The 16,546-nt window shown below is 40.6% G+C and overlaps 1 protein-coding gene across 1 annotated transcript in view; it reads left to right on the forward strand.

The window, feature by feature from the left end:
* Positions 1 to 16,546, forward strand: part of wdhd1 (WD repeat and HMG-box DNA binding protein 1) — an 87,061-nt gene that overhangs the window by 31,801 nt on the left and 38,714 nt on the right. Inside the window, exons 13-18 of the mRNA XM_039741940.1 lie at positions 1,942 to 2,126; positions 3,200 to 3,441; positions 8,080 to 8,217; positions 11,091 to 11,247; positions 11,385 to 11,499; positions 12,380 to 12,511. Coding sequence (XP_039597874.1) covers positions 1,942 to 2,126; positions 3,200 to 3,441; positions 8,080 to 8,217; positions 11,091 to 11,247; positions 11,385 to 11,499; positions 12,380 to 12,511 — 969 coding nt within the window. The remainder of the gene's footprint in view (positions 1 to 1,941; positions 2,127 to 3,199; positions 3,442 to 8,079; positions 8,218 to 11,090; positions 11,248 to 11,384; positions 11,500 to 12,379; positions 12,512 to 16,546) is intronic.

A 16,546-nucleotide genomic window follows, 5' to 3' on the forward strand; every position in this document is an offset into this window, starting at 1 on the left:
TCATTTCAGTATGCTGCTGTAGAGAATGGTCTGCTGAATTGTGAATCTCCCTGGAAGTATTTTTTTACTTAGTGCAACACCAAGCCTGGGGAAAAACAGCAGTATAAAATCATTTGCCATTCAGAAACCAGGTCTATTTTCATGCTAATATTTTGCGGGTGACAGGTTATTTCTAATTGCTTAACTCCACTTTTCTGCAACAGCCGAGTTTCAAACATTGAATATAAAAAAAAAACTTTCATCTGGGCTGTAGAGATGCAGGGATTAATGATACATAAAACCATCAGGGAACAGAGCAAAAAAATGTTATTTTCTCTTATTATCATATCCACTTTGGCTTAATGGTTAAAGCTGTACCTGAAGTACCTATGATTCATTGATGCTGTCATATGTATGTCTCCTAGTGAGACAATCACTTGTTTTCCATTCCTGTCAGTACATGTACCATGTGTTTTTTGTTTTGTTTTTTTAAATAATGTAAAATTTGCTTTAACCCCATCTGTTTAGTGTACACGGCACGAATTAAAGAGAATTATTTTAAAACAACCCAGAAGAAATTATCTTTGCTTCTATTTAACGTATTTTTCGTGTTTTCTAGATACTTTGTGTGTGTGTGTGTGTGTGTGTGTGTATATATATATACATACAAAATGTATCACATGACTGAGACAAAGTTCTGGGCCACATAATTTTGATACTTATTACTTTTAGAACAAATTGGTAATGCATCTAAAGTGTTTCTCATAATCAAGCTGGTTCTTATAAAAGACTTCTTACTGCTTTCATTTATTTCTTAGGGTAGCATTTAGCAGCTTTGGCGTAAATAAGGATCAGCTATACATTTGTTAATTATTGTAGTTTGGCCTCTTTTTTTTTTTTTTTTTTTTTTTTGTTGTTCAGGCATATACAGTATGCTTGAAGATGTCCAAGTATGAGTGTAGTGCTTTTGCTTACGTACTGAGAAATTTAAATTAAAATTACATCATAGCTATCCTTAAGTGTATTTATGTTTTTTTTTTAATAAAGAAAATCTGATTTTCTAGGCTAGGATTTTTTTTTCTTTTTGCTTCTGTTGCATCCCCTCCTCTTAGAGTGCATAGTAAATCCTTTAAAATTTACAGCCTCTCATTGTACATTCATTTTCTTCAATTCAGACAGAGAAAACAAAAAGACCTTATGTCCAAATGAGATTAAATTCCTCAGCCTGCCACTGTATTTACCAGCAATGCTTATGGATTAGCAAATAAAACTTAATGCCCCCATTTTTCTACATTTTAGTAACTACACATTACTGCTAATGGGAAAAAAAGCTGAGTTTGTCAAGTACTGGCTTTAATTCACATCTGCTCTCACTCCTTTCACATATAGAAGCAGTTACCTTATATTTATTGGGATTCCTTATTTGCTACGTTTTACATGTTCTCCTGTTAATACTAGTATATGCTAAAGAAATGCATTCCATGCCTTAATTTGGTGCAAAACCTATTTCCATTAAGCTCTTGTTGCCAGGCAAGAGGAAAAGAGGAAGACCTAAGAGAAGGTTTATGGATGTGGTGAGAGAGAACATGCTGGTGGTGGGTGTAACAGAGCACGATTCAAAGAACAGAAGGATATGGAAGATGATGATCCTCTGTGGCGACCCCCAGCGGGAGCAGCCAGAAGAAGACGATGGCGACTTGGATGTTGATTAAAAAATTAAAGTGGGAATAGAATGCACATTATGGCAGCTTTTAAAATGCACAAAGTTTCTGCATTGATTTTCACAAGTTTATGTTGTAAATTAAGAAATAAAAACTTATTGTCATTCTACCATGCCCCTGCCATTTCACTTCCAGATAAAATACCTACTGCATTTCATTTTTCACCAGGACTTCTTTGCTTTAAAAGTGTCTTGTGGAATCCTGGATCAACATAATGTGAAGATGTGTTTTTTTCTTGCAGGTGTGGAATTCTGTAGGAATTGTTCGCGGATACAATGATGAACAGGACAATGCTATTGACATAGAGTTCCATGATACCTCTGTCCATCACTCTATGCATCTCACCAACAATCTTAGTCACACTTTGGCTGACATGTCTCAAGAAGCGGTGTTGCTTGCTTGTGAAAGCACTGATGAACTGGCCAGGTATATGAAAAATTTATTTTAGATGATGCTAACTGCAAATCTAAAAGAAAACGGAGTTCTTGTTTTCATACAAGTGAATTTTTGAATTTTATCAGTTAATCTTTTTTATATAGTGCCTTTCAAAGGATACATCAAATATAAGAGTATTCAGTTAGAAGATTGCAAAGTAAAGCAGATAATACAAATGCATGATAAATCACTGAGAAAAAAGGATCAGCAAGACCTGACATATGAGTAAAAAGAATACTCTGAAGTGAACAGTAGTTGATAAGTAGCACAGTAAACACAACATCAGTATTATAAGCTTAAATAAGAGTCAGTTGGGTAATTAATACACAGTCTCAAATTCAAAAAGAAAACTGGGATTTCACACTTGTTGAATATTAACACTGAAGATTACGTTCTAGGGTGCTGGAGTTGTAACTGAAAGTCTATCAGTTTAATTCAGACTGAGTAACGGCAGAAATAGACAATAAGAATTTACAGCTCTGAAAATCATTTGATATGACAGAATTCAGATGGACCAGTTAGAAAGTAAATTAACTTCCATTTGCCACGTTCTGCATTTTATCAAGAGTGGGTTTAAATAGGTCAAACAAGAGTTATGCCTGTAGTAAATTATATTTTCCATATTAATCAGATTTACTAAGCTGGTTTGGGTTGACACTTCAAAACAGAATTTTAAGCCTAGAATAAGATTCATAGTGATGGTTTAAATGATTAGTTAACTGGTGACTCTAAAATGACCCAGCATGAATTATGATGGGTCAGGGAAGTGTTTGAGTGTTTGTTTGCCCTGTCAATTTGGTACATTCTTGCTGCTGTGATACTGTGATAATCACAGGCTGCCTTTGATCTGGATAAACAGTTTATGGTTAGGTAATTAAAAGTTCAGCCAGTGCTATTTTTTATCCCACAGTGCATATTTGTTTTACTCTGGAAGAGCTTAGAAACATAATGTTACAAGAACCTCTTGAAGTAATTTTTAAAGTTATTTTATTTTATTTAAAATAATTGAAAGTATTTTATGTATGGTGTATGAGTCAAACTTTTTCTTTCCTCCATTATACCAGCAAACTGCACTGTCTGCACTTTAGCTCATGGGATACAAATAAGGAGTGGATGGTGGATTTACCCAAAGGGGAAGATGTTCAAGTAGTGTGCCTTGGCCAGAGTTGGGCAGCAGCTGCAACAAATGCAATGTTGGTACGAGTCTTTTCCATTGGTGGTGTGCAAAAAGAAATATTCAGCTTACCCGGTTCTGTTGTCTGCATGGCAGGACATGGAGAACAGCTACTGGTGGCCTTCCATAGAGGTAAGTCAAAAGTCTTGAAATTAAACAAACAACCTTTTTTTTTTTGTGGAGCCTCTTGGGTTTAAAAAGTGACTACAAGTGCAGTAAGTATTAGATACTTGCTCAGGTTTCCACAGCATGTTGGTATTAAACAGTGGCTCAGCTGCAACATCATCCTCTAAATGAAATATAATTTTTGATTGAGTATTAGGGTATATATTTTGGCCATGATCTTCATCCCATATATCTTACTTTGAACTTTTACTACATACAAAGTTTTTTTTTTTTTTTTTAATTTAACACTTGGTTGTGCCTGACGTGTTAGTTAGGTTGCCCAGGCAAACAACTAATGTTTTCTTTTATAACTGTGTTAGAAGCATTTTTGAGCACTTAAAGTAAGTACAGCCAGACTTTTCTTTTTATACACAGGGGTACGTTAGAGCTTCATTTACAATATTAATTTTTAGTGTGCTAGTTCTTAAACAGGATGATGGCAAAATATCAGTCTCTTTTTGTACTGCTTTTAAAAAAAATAACTAAAATGAACATCAATGATTTTGCTGAATTTGGTACAGGATACAGGAATAAATACAGCAAAATGTGGCAACGTTAGCATGCGTAGCATGCAGATAAATCCTCTTATGTATTAAATCTGTATATTGACTACAGTCAAGGCATGTTCTCTCCCTTGCTAAGTATTGCTTTCTTGTACTTTTTCATCAAATCACTACATGCAGGCTCCTTACACACTATTTCATATTATATCTACCATAAGTGCCAGAGAGCTGGCTGAATCTTGATTATCAAATGAAAACGCCATCAACAGACATTTGGACATAAATCCAGCATATGCAAACTTAATAAGAACATGTTCATAATAATTAAAACTTTATGACCAATACTCCATCCTCCCCCCAAACCCCCATACACTGACCAAACCACTGACGCCCCCACTTCCTAATTTTGCTATATATTGCCTTTGATTCTTGTATGACTAAGCATTACCTTATAATGACAGCTCCTGGCAGGGGCTGAAAGCTCAGGAATAAATAATATGCAAGCCATATCACAGACCTTATTTATATATATATATATATATTTATATAAACTGCTTAAAAAAATTAAAGGAACACTTTGAAAACACATCAGATCTCAATGGGAAAAAGAAATCCTCCTGGATATCTATACTGATACAGACTGGGTAATGTTTTAGGAACGAAAGGATGCCACATCGTTTGATGGAAATGAAAATGATCAACCTACAGAGCCCTGAATTCAAAGACACCCCAAAAATCAGAGTGAAAAAATTATGTGGCAGGCTAGTCCATTTTGCCAAAATTTAATTGCAGCAACTCAAAATTGTACGCAGCACTTTGTATACATGCCTGACAACATCGGTGCATGCTTCTAATGAGATGACAGATGGTGTTGTGGAGGATCTCCTCTCAGATCTGGACCAGGGCATCACTGAGCTCCTGGACAGTCTGAGGTGCAACCTGGTGGCATTGGATGGACCAAAACATAATGTCCCAGAGGTGTTTTATTGGATTTAGGTCAGGAAAGTGTGGTGGCCAGTCAATGGTATCAATTCCTTCATCCTCCAGGAACTGCCTGCATACTCTCACCACATGAGGCCAGGAATTGTCGTGCACCAGGAGCCACTGTGCCAGCATAGGTTCTGACAATGGGTCCAAGGATTTCATCCTGATACCTAATGGCAGCCAAGGTACCTTTGTCAAGCCTGTAGCGGTCTGTGTGACCCTCCATGGATATGCCTCCCCAGACAATCATTAACCCACCACCAAACTGCTCATGCTGAATGATGTTACAGGCAGCATAATGTTCTCCATGGCTTCTCCAGACCCTTTCACTTCTGTCACGTGCTCAGGGTGAACCTGCTCTCATCTGTAAAAGCACAGGGCACCAGTGGTGCATCTGCCAATTCTGGTATTCTATGGCGAATGCCAATCGAGCTGCATGCTGCTGGGCAGTGAGCTCAGGGCCCATTAGAGGACATGGGGCCCTTGGGTCACCCTCATGAAGTCTTTCTGGTTGTTTGGTCAGAGACATTCACACCAGTGGCCTGCTGGAGGTCATTTTGTAGGGCTCTGGCAGTGCTCATCCTGTTCCTCCTTGCCCAAAGGATCAGATACTGGTCCTGCTGATGGGTTATGGACCTTCTATGGCCCTCTCCAGCTCTCCTAGAGTAACTGCTTGTCTCCTAGAATCTCCTCCATGCCCTTGAGACTGTGCAGGGAGACACAGCAAACCTTCTGGCAATGACACATATTGATGTGCCATCCTGGAGAAGTTGGACTACCTGTGCAACCTCTGTAGGGTCCAGGTATCGCCTCATGCTACCAGTAGTGACACTGACTGTAGCCAAATGCAAAACTAGTGAAGAAACAGTCAGAAAAGATGAGGAGGGAAAAATGTCAGTGGCCTCCACCTGTTAAACCATTCCTGTTTTGGGGTCATCTCATTGTTGCCCCTCTAGTGCATCTGTTGTTAATTTCATTAACACCACAGCAGCTGAAACTGATTAACAACCCCTCTGCTACTTAACTGACCAGATTAATATCCCATAAGTTTCATTGACTTTATGCTATACTCTGATTAAAAAGTGTTCCTTTAATTCTTTTGAGCAGTATGTATATGTATGTATGTATGTGTGTGTATATATATATATATATATATATATCCCTGAGCCTAAAAGTACAACAATTTTATGTGATCTTTTTGTCACGCTTTAAATCAGTCTTATTTTAAAACCAATATATATGTTTGGTATCATTCTTTTCAGAATTTATCAAACTTTAATGTGATGATGTTAGATTTTGAGATTGTTGTTCCATTTAAAAATATAAACTAAAAAAATATCAAGAACTCAAGAGTAGGACAGCTGCTGTACAGGCTTTTAAATGTTCAAAGCACCACGCGAGATGCAGATCAGCAGCTGATCGAGCAAAGAGGAGGTTAAAAAAAAAAAAAAACTATTTGTTTCTCATTGTATCACCATTTTAAGAGGGGGTTTCAGAAGAACGACCACGTGTCCTTGGAGTGCGTTCAGCCCTCTTCATGACGCAAGTGGTAGAGACGCAAAGTTGCTGGTGATGATGTTAGATTTTGAGATTGTTGTTCCATTTAAAATATAAACTAAAAATATCAAGCGTAGGCGCAGGCTCAGGGGGTTGGGGAGCAAAGCGAGCAGGGGACGAACCCCCTATTATGTCTATACATTTTGTTTGTAAATTTATACTCTTTGGCAAAAGTAATGGTCCAGTTATAGCAGATCAGCATGGCCAGATTTGCAGATGATTAAGCTTTTACGTCCATTCTGTTCACTCAACTATTACCATAAAAGATTAACTCTGAATAGGGTAGGATTGTGGTGTCCTCGGGGAAACTTGTACTTAGCTGCAGCATAACTCTCTCTTTTATATTCATCAAATGTTTCAGCCACAGAGTGCTTGGTAGGTACCAGATTTATATTTGAGGGACCAGGTGATCGGTTGCAGTTATTGTGGTAGGTTGTGGTAAAGCTGGTTGTACTAAGGTTGACAGTATGATAATACTGGAGATGTTTTCAAAAACACACTCCAGATAATGATCTGGGAAGTCCAGGGGAGAAACACCTTGAGAGAGTCAGCAGATTGTGTGCAGGCTGACGGTGATTCCACATCAATACTTTAAAATATCAACAGAAATAAGATGTGTACCACGGAGCACCTGTGGGTGCCTTGGATTACTTTCATATCCATTACCACATCTGCTTGACTACTTGTGCCTGGACCAGTGTCTGGCTCCAGCAACCTGGAATGCCATTGGGCAATCTTCATTGATAAATGTACTTCTTTGTGGTACGGATCCTGTAGATTTGTGCAGAGAACAATGTCACAACACACGACTACCATCTTCCAAGAATGGCTGTATGATAACAGCCACATGTCTTACTCTAATTTCTATGATGTAGCAAGTGCATGATATTCTAAGAGGTCATCTGCAATTTTCCTCCATGACTCCGTTGCCTTCTTTAGGGAGAAGTTTTATAAAAGACACCATTTCGACTCCTGTATGACTCTATACCATGCCACATAGGTGCTTGTTTCACCAGCCATAGGGACCCTACATGTAGCCCAATTTTGAATAGTTATTTTTTTTCCCCATTTTGAAAACTCCTTTAGTCATTATCTATGTTGCATTACTGCTTTTTTATGCAGTTTTCTGTCAATGTTGTGTATGTTACAGTAACTGTTAGTTTTCTGATTCCAAGGTATATGTAATTATTTTTTATTTAAAAATTTAAAAGTAAAATAAGTCTCTGAATTTATCTTCATGTGTGGATGGTGGTGTAGAGAATGAGAAAAGGATTGACTTTGGAGAAATGTCATTGTTTTGAAGTTATTTTTCAAGCTTGTTATGCAACTTAATCCCGGTTAAATCTATGTAATTTGCAGAATTACTGTGTAACAGTATGATTATGTACGAGTATGATTTATTTCTGTTGAATCTGATATTTTCTTTACTTCATTAAGACGTACAGAGGATTATTAAAACATACACTCTGAACTGTCTGTTTACTTAAATATGCTACAATATCAATGTGTATAACTTATTAATAATTTATATTGCACGTATGCTTTTATTGCATTCATTTAGGTACTGGTTTTGATGGTGATCAGTCTCTTGGAGTGTTATTATTGCAGCTTGGAAAAAGGAAGCGTCAAATCCTGAATGGTGAACCCCTTCCCCTCTCTCGCAAGTCTTATCTTGCTTGGCTTGGTTTTTCAGCAGAAGGTATTTTGGTTTGTTCTGCTTAATATAATTTGATATACATAGTATATGACAGGTTTGCTGATTTTTTTTTTTTTTTTGTGTGTGTATATATATATATATGCTTTTGAAGAATACTCCCTCCAAGGCATTTTGCTTAGGAGTAATTAAAAGATGCAATGAACAGCTTTTCTCCTGCCTGATTTTTCCTGTCAGATGATGTTTCTTTTTTTAATAAGATGTTAAAATTTCTTTCACACCTAGCATCTCCATAATTTTTAGTTAAATTTAAGTGTTTTTGTCTGTTAGAAATATTTGTACCACATGCAAGTCACTTTGTAATCTTTCTTAGGTTTGCTACCTCATTTTGGTGTGATAAAGGGTTGTTGGACTGCCAAACAGCAATGGGTTGTGCAGCATCCATCTCCTCACATGGTGTTTTGAACATATGCAAACTTGTTGCATTTGTCTAGAGAGCATTAATGGTACATACTGAAAAACCAGTTCAAGTGTGGATAGCATTTTCTATGCCACAAGGGCTTATTAATTAATGATACTGTTTGTCCATAGATTGTGGGGAGAAGAGTGTTTGTGCACATAATATTAAGTTACTCTTTTTCCCCTGTCATAGTGCAAGTCATGTTACTACAGATTCCAACCAGTCAGTTTTCTTCATTACAAACTAATGAATTCAACTTTTCAAACATGTTCTCTCCTGTTGCATGCGTAGCTAATGTCTGATAAAATAAAACGTCTTCATTAAGCTGACTATTAGTCTCAGCTGTGCTTTGTACACGTCTGTTATATGATCAATTTGCAAGGCACAGAAAAGGCTAGTTTAGACTTTTGCTATAAATAAGCTTGCCATGTCTTCAGCTGTGCTTTGCATATGCCTTATAATAGTGACATTTGATAGTGAAATACAGTAGGTGCTAATTTTTTTTTCTAACACCGGCCAAACCTGATCAAAGCTATTTTATTTAGTACATGGCAAGAAAAATCTTTTGGCCAAGTTATGAAGCTTAACAGTACTGCTTGTCCAGTGGGCCACAACAAAGAAGGCATGCAGTGTCCTTTCATTGACTTTGGATGCATTTCTGAATACATTTTTGTCCTTGTAGTTCAGTAAGTCTTCTCCACAAATAATCCAGTGATTTTGGTTGCAACATAAAATGTTTAGCTTGCAAAAGCAGCTGCAGTTTGGATTGCTTCAAACTTTAATTAGCCAACACTTTTTAACATACAACACACTCTGGATTTGTATACAGTAATTCTCATGTCCTGTCCAGGTAAATCTTGAATTTTTGCAAAAATAAGTGTATTGCATCAAACTTTGTTTTGTGCTTACCTTGGTCTTGTCATTCTCTGCTGTTCTTTGCAGAGCTGCTTGACGCCTCATTTTGAGAACTATTGCTTTGTTTAAGCAAACTGTTCTGTTTTGGACATGCAACAGTGTTTGTAAGAACTGTGGCCACCAAGGGAAGATGTGTATAAATTGTGAGATTGGTACTTGGTTGGCGCCGACCTGACACAGATGAACACCAGAGGCGCGGGCAAAATAAACAAAAAGATTTATTTTTCTTCTTCACCTGTGGGGCCTGTCTTCCCCATGAACCCCACAGGCACAACACAGTCCCAAAATACAAATAAAAATCACCCCAAATCACACTCTTCTTCCCACTCCTCCCAGGGCAGCTTCGTCCACCTCCTCCCGACTCTGGCACCCCAAGTAGTGGCTGCAGGCTCCTCTTATAGCCCACCCGGAAGTGCTGCAGGTGCTCGTTGACCTTCTGGCTGCACTTCCAGGTGTGGCTGTGTTCCCGCCCAGACGGGCTTGTTAAGCTGTGTAGCCCTATGCAGCTCCCCCTGGCGAAGGCCACAGAGCCCAACCAAGATGAGCTCTGGTGTTCCACGAAAGTGGCCCCGACGCAACCCGAGGGGGCTGTTAACAAAGGTTCCGAGGGACGTACCGTGGCTCCCATGGCTGCTCCCCCGGATCTAGTGACAAAGGGGTGTCCCGTCCGCCACAAAATCAAGCAATCAATCTCACAATACAGAACTGTTTAAACTGTGTCATTTTATTGGTTGTAAGGTTAATGTCTATACCCATTAAAATAGGAAAGCCATTTTTTCCTCTGAGTAGTATTTAAATGTATTTTAAAACCTCATGCAAACTCTAGTTTAAAGTGCCCATGGCCCAGGTTTAAAAATAACTGTTCTAACATAATGTTGCTATTTGTTATTTTCAAACATTTACCGGAGGTGGTTTGAATGTCAAAGAATTTTAGTGCAGCGTACTTTCTATACTTCTGTTCAGCTTGAGATGAACATTTTTTCAAAGGTTGTAATTTTTTTTGTTGGGGCTTCTGATTTCCATCCACTACCTTGAATAATATTTGAACATATTTTGCTAAGGCTTGATTTGTATAATAGGGGTATTGTGGGTTCTCTGTGGATTGTTATGACTATGCTCCAGCCCTGTGGGTTTTGTTATCAGGATAGATTGATGCCCCATTGCCCCTTTATTGTGAAAAAAGTATCATAAATGGATGGAACTTGTGGATATTTTATTATATTATTATGGGTTAATGAATGTATTTCTCTACTGAATGACGTTGAAAGAAATGCTGGGTTATAAATTGTGTATTACAGATTTTATTGCATACCGTATACTGTAATAATTTTTATTTTTTTTGTAATTGGTTTTATCTTTCTCATGCATATAATTAATGATCAGTATTTGAAATAACACTTAATAGATGCATTTTGCTGTACTTGGTGGTAATGTAGTATACTATGAAGCCTTTTTAGCTTTTAAGAACAGAAAATGTAATTGTACTCCATTTACATATAATATGTCAGATGAATGACAGAATTAATCATTTATGTCCTTTCAGGCACACCATTTACTGTTGATTCAGAAGGAATTGTGCGGATGTTAAATAGGTCATTGGGAAATACTTGGACACCAGTGTGTAATACAAATGAGCACTGCAAAGGAAAGTCTGACCACTACTGGGTGGTTGGCATACATGAAAACCCACAACAGCTCAGGTAGTGCCATTTAGTATGACATAGAAATAGTTACTCTTATTTAGATTTCAGATTATTTATAATGAAATTGAGTAGCAGTAAAGTCTATATATAAAATATTTTATTTATTGGCTAATGCAAAAATTTCTGTTTTACAGGTGCATTCCTTGTAAAGGCTCTCGCTACCCTCCCACATTACCCCGTCCTGCTGTTGCCATATTGCCTTTTAATTTGCCATACTGTCAGGTTACCACAGAGAAAGGACAGATGGAGGTAATGACTAAACAGATGCTTTAAATTTTGTGTTTATTTTTCTTTAAATTATATTTATTACTTTTCTTTGTGAGCTGAATGCAAGTTTATTCAATAACTATTTTGCAGATACGGGGAGAACATGCAAACTCCACACAGGGAGTACCCGGGAAGCAAACCCAGGTCTCCTTACTGCGAAGCAGTAGCGCTACCACTGTGCCACCCTGCAGCCCGTAGTTGTTTTAAATTTTTTTCAAACAAGTAGCAGGTGTTTAATAAAAAGGATTAACCAAATAATATAATATTGATGTTCAAAACATTGTAATGAAGAGATAAATTTACTTATTCAGAAATTGGTGAAAATTATTACAAAAACACTCTCAATTAATAATAAAATTGCTGTCAGTCGTTACAGAATAAAAACTGCGTAGTAGGCAGGTAAGGCATTTTGGATTACATTCTGCAATATGTGCAGTTACAAATGTGTTTCTAAAATGGGATATAAGATCTTAGATAAAACTCTTATAACTTTCATTAGTTACTCAACATTATGTAATGCTTAACAGACTACTGGTTCATATAAATTCAAATAGTTATAAATGTTCATTTATATGTTGGCAACACTTTGTAGTAACTTTCATTAACAAACTTTATGTAATGCCTATTTTACATCTTTTTAAATCATATATTAAGTAGTTGAAAATATTTTGTCGAAACTATTCATCCATTATAATTGTTTAGTACTGAAAGTTATTATAAAATGTTGCCAAATTTTGTGCATGTCTTTGTAGACATCCCTGACAGCCTTTACTAAAACACAGTGCGTGACTTTATAACTAATAATTTCTCTTTTTTTAATGTTTTTAAATACTTTCACAAATATGTAATGTTGTATTTCTAGGAACTGTTTGGGCGCTCTGTGCTTTTCCACAAACATTTAGACTTTCTGGAAGCCAGTGGTTATGAGATTGATGAAACAGCAAAAAATCAGGCTCAGAAAGAACAGCAGGAGCTTCTTATGAAGATGTTTGCTGTAAGTATGTGTAAAAGTCTGTCTTATATAAATCTTACATTGTGAGTAACATTGCATATTTTCAATCCTTGTTTAAGGATTCTTCCTTTTATTATCTCTATAGTTTTGTGACATTATCTATGAAATGTGTTGTTTGTAGCCTTAATAATCTTTGGAGCCAGGCCTGGAGGTGGGGCTCGATGGCGAGCGCCTGGTGGCCGGGCCTGCACCCATGGGGCTCGGCCGGGCACAGCCCGAAGAGGTAACGTGGGTCCTCCTCCCCATGGGCTCACCACCTATGGGAGGGGTCAAGGAGGTTGGGTGCAGTGTGAGTTAGGGTGGTGGCTGAAGGCGGGGACCTTGGCGGTCTGATCCTCGGCTACAGAAACTGGCTCTTGGGGCGTGGAATGTCACCTCTCTGAAGGGGAAGGAGCCTGAGCTAGTCTTGCGAGGTGAGAGGTTCGGCTAGATATAGTCGGACTCACCTCGGCGCACAGCTTGGACTCTGGAACCAATCTCCTTGAGAGGGGCTGGACTCTCTACCACTCTGGAGTTGCCCACGGTGAGAGGCGCCGAGCAGGTGTGGGCATACTTATTGCCCCGACTGGAGCCTGTGCATTGGGGTTTACCCGGTGGGCGAGAGGGTGGCCTCCCTCCGCCGGGTGGGGAAGGGTCCTGACTGTTGTTTGTGCGTATGCGAACAGCAGTTTGGAGTATCCACCCTTTTTGGAGTCTCTGGAGGGGTTGCTAGAGGGCATACCTTCTGGGGATTCCCTCGTTTTGCTGGGAGACTTCAATGCTCACGTGGGCAATGACAGTGAGACCTGGAAGGGCGTGATTGGGAGGAATGGCCCCGATCTGAACCCGGCGGTGTTTTGTTATTGGACTTCTGTGCTCGTCATGGATTGTCCATAACGAACACCATGTTCAAGCATAAGGGTGTTCATATGTGCACTTGGCACCAGGACACCCTAGGCCTCAGGTCGATGATCGACTTTGTGGTGTGTCGTGGACTTGCGCCATATGTCTTGGACACTTTCGGGTGAAGAGAGGGGCGGAGCTGTCAACTGATCACCACCTGGTGGTGAGTTGGCTTCGATGGTGGGGAAGATGCGGTCAGACCTGGTAGGCCCAAGCGTGTTGTGAGGGTCTGCTGGGAACGGCTGGCAGAGTCCCCTGTCAGAAGTAGCTTCAACTCCCACCTCCGGCAGAACTTCAACCCGTCCCGAGGGAGGTGGGGACATTGAGTCGAATGGGCCATGTTCCGTGCCTCTATTGTTGAGGCGGCTGACGGAGCTGTGGCCGCAAGGTGGTGGTGCCTGTCGTGGCGGCAATCCCGAACCCGTTGGTGGACACCGCGGTGAGGGATGCCGTCAAGCTGAAGAAGGAGTCCTATAGGACTTTTTGTCCTGTGGGTCTCTGGAGGCAGCTGATAGGTACCGGCAGGCCAAGCGAACGCGGCCGGTTGTTGCTGAGGCAAAACTTCGGGCATGGGAGGAGTTTGGAGAGGCCATGGAGAGCGACTTTGGACGGCTTCGAGGAGATTCTGGTCCACCGTCCGGCGTCTCAGGAGGGGGAAGCAGTGCAGTGTCAACACCGTATATGGTGGGGATGGTGCGCTGCTGACCTCACTTCGGGCGTTGTGGGTCGGTGGGAGGAGTACTTGAAGACCTCCTCAATCCCACTAACATGCCTTCCAATGAGGAAGCAGAGCCTGGGGACTCTGAGGTGGGCTCTCCCATCTCTGGGACTGAAGTCACCGAGGTGGTCAAAAAACTCCTTGGTGGCAGGGCCCCGGGGTGGATGAGATCGCCCGGAGTTCCTTAAGGCTCTGGATGTTGTAGGACTGTCTTGGTTGACACGTCTCTGCAACATCGCATGGACATCGGGACAGTGCCTCTGGATTGGCAGACCGGGGTGGTGGTCCCCCTCTTTAAAACCGGAGGGTGTGTTCCAACTATAGAGGGATCACACTCCTCAGCCTCCCTGGAAAAGTCTATTCGGGGTTCTGGAGAGGAGGGTCCGTCGGATAGTGAACCTCGGATTCAGGAGGAACAGTGTGGTTTTAGTCCCTGGTCGCGGAACAGTGGACCAGCTCTTCACCCTTAGCAGAGTCCTGGAGGGTGCATGGGAGTTTGCTCGACCGGTCTACATGTGTTTTGTGGACTTGGAAAAGGCATTCGACCATGTCCCTCGGGGAATCCTGTGGGGGTGCTCGGGAGTATGGGGTACGGACCCCTGATAAGAGCTGTTCGGTCTCTGTACAACCGGTGTCAGAGCTTGGTCCGCATTGCCGGTAGTAAGTCGAGCCCGTTTCCAGTGAGAGTTGGACTCCGCCAGGGCTGCCCTTTGTCACCGATTCTGTTCATAACTTTTATGGACAGAATTTCTAAGCGCAACCAGGGTGTTGAAGGGGTCGGTTTGGTGGACTCGGGATTGGGTCACTGCTTTTTGCAGATGATGTTGTCCTGTTTGCTTCATCAGGCCGTGATCTTCAGCTCTCTCTGGATCGGTTCGCAGCTGAGTGTGAAGCGGCTGGGATGAGAATCAGCACCTCCAAATCCGAGCATGGTCCTCAGCCGGAAAAGGGTGGAGTGCCCTCTCAGGGTTGGGGGAGAGATCCTGCCCCAAGTGGAGGAGTTCAAGTATCTCGGGGTCTTGTTCACGAGTGAGGGAAGAATGGAGCGTGAACAGGTGTGGTGAAGTGCTGGTCGTGCACCTTGAAGCATTCCGGGTGTCTCTGGTCTTGCGCCATACCCGGAATTGCTGGGGGGAAGAAGTGCTGAGGGCCAGGGCTCCTCAGGCATCTGGGTGCCCCCTGGCGGTGACTGTATATGTATATATATGTATATGTGTATATGTATATGTATATATATATGTATATATATGTATATATATATATAATATGCAGGTTTCATTTCGAAATTCTACGCGTAATGGTCATAACTGGAAGGTATTTTTCTCCATTTACTGTAATGGAGTTCAGCCAGTTCCTAGGGGCGGAGTTACGTGTGACATCATCACGCTTCCCATGTAATCACGTGAACTGACTGTCAACGCACTACGTAGAAAACTAGGAAGAGCTCCAAAATGCGCTGAAGAAAACATGCATTATAAAAACATGCATTATATAATTGAGAAGGCAGTGAAACAATAAGAAGCGAGCGAGTGACATATACTACCATATTAATGAGTGCTGCTACTTCGGAATGAAAGGTGTAAACCTAAACTTTAAATTAAGTTAATAGACAGGGTGCCGCTGGTGTTTCTCATGCCCACGGGTAATGCGGGATACAAGTTTAATGAGAGGACGCAGGATATAAACGAGAGTTTTGATCACTTTATAACTAAGTTAAAATTGCAGGTGAAGGGGTGTGCTTATGCAAATTCTGAGGGACTGTGTTTGTGGGGGATTGACAGTTAACGCGGTTGGGGGAGTCACGTCATCATATCCCCTCCCATTTACCTCATTTAAGCTCTGAGCTGAGGTCCATGACTACTTGGCGTCTTCGGCAAGTTCATCACACTCCCACCAAATACTCACAGAAAAATCCACAAGTTAATACACACGCTGTCTCTAGAGTTTCTCCACACTCAATGTATTCCTCACCTTTATACCCTCTAATCTCCCATTTCAATTCAGATACCTCCAATTTCCTGTAAGGCTCAGCTGCGCGATGACAAGTAATAAGTCTCAAGGACAGACCCTACAAAACGATGCCATTGATTTCAGGCAAGATTGCTTTTCTCCTGGACAACTATACTTGCATTCTCAAAAGTGAGCTCGCGCAGCTTCGTCATATTACAACCGGAGTGCAGCCAGAAACTTTTAAGTACCGTGTCTTAGATAACATTAAATTAAGCCGTAGACATCGCAAACATCACACAAGATAGCAGCTCACGAGAACTTACTGAGCGCAGTACGAGTGATCACTTCCATGCATCAAACCTGTTCAAAAACGCATTACACAATTTACAAGGTGATGGCTTTCTATGGCGTTCGTTTATAAAGCAGCGGAGAGACTGTGTGAAGGCAGCTACACAGAAAAAGCAGAG

Source organism: Polypterus senegalus, chromosome 18 (genome assembly GCF_016835505.1).
Source record: "Polypterus senegalus isolate Bchr_013 chromosome 18, ASM1683550v1, whole genome shotgun sequence".
NCBI classification, from domain to species: Eukaryota; Metazoa; Chordata; class Cladistia; order Polypteriformes; family Polypteridae; genus Polypterus; species Polypterus senegalus.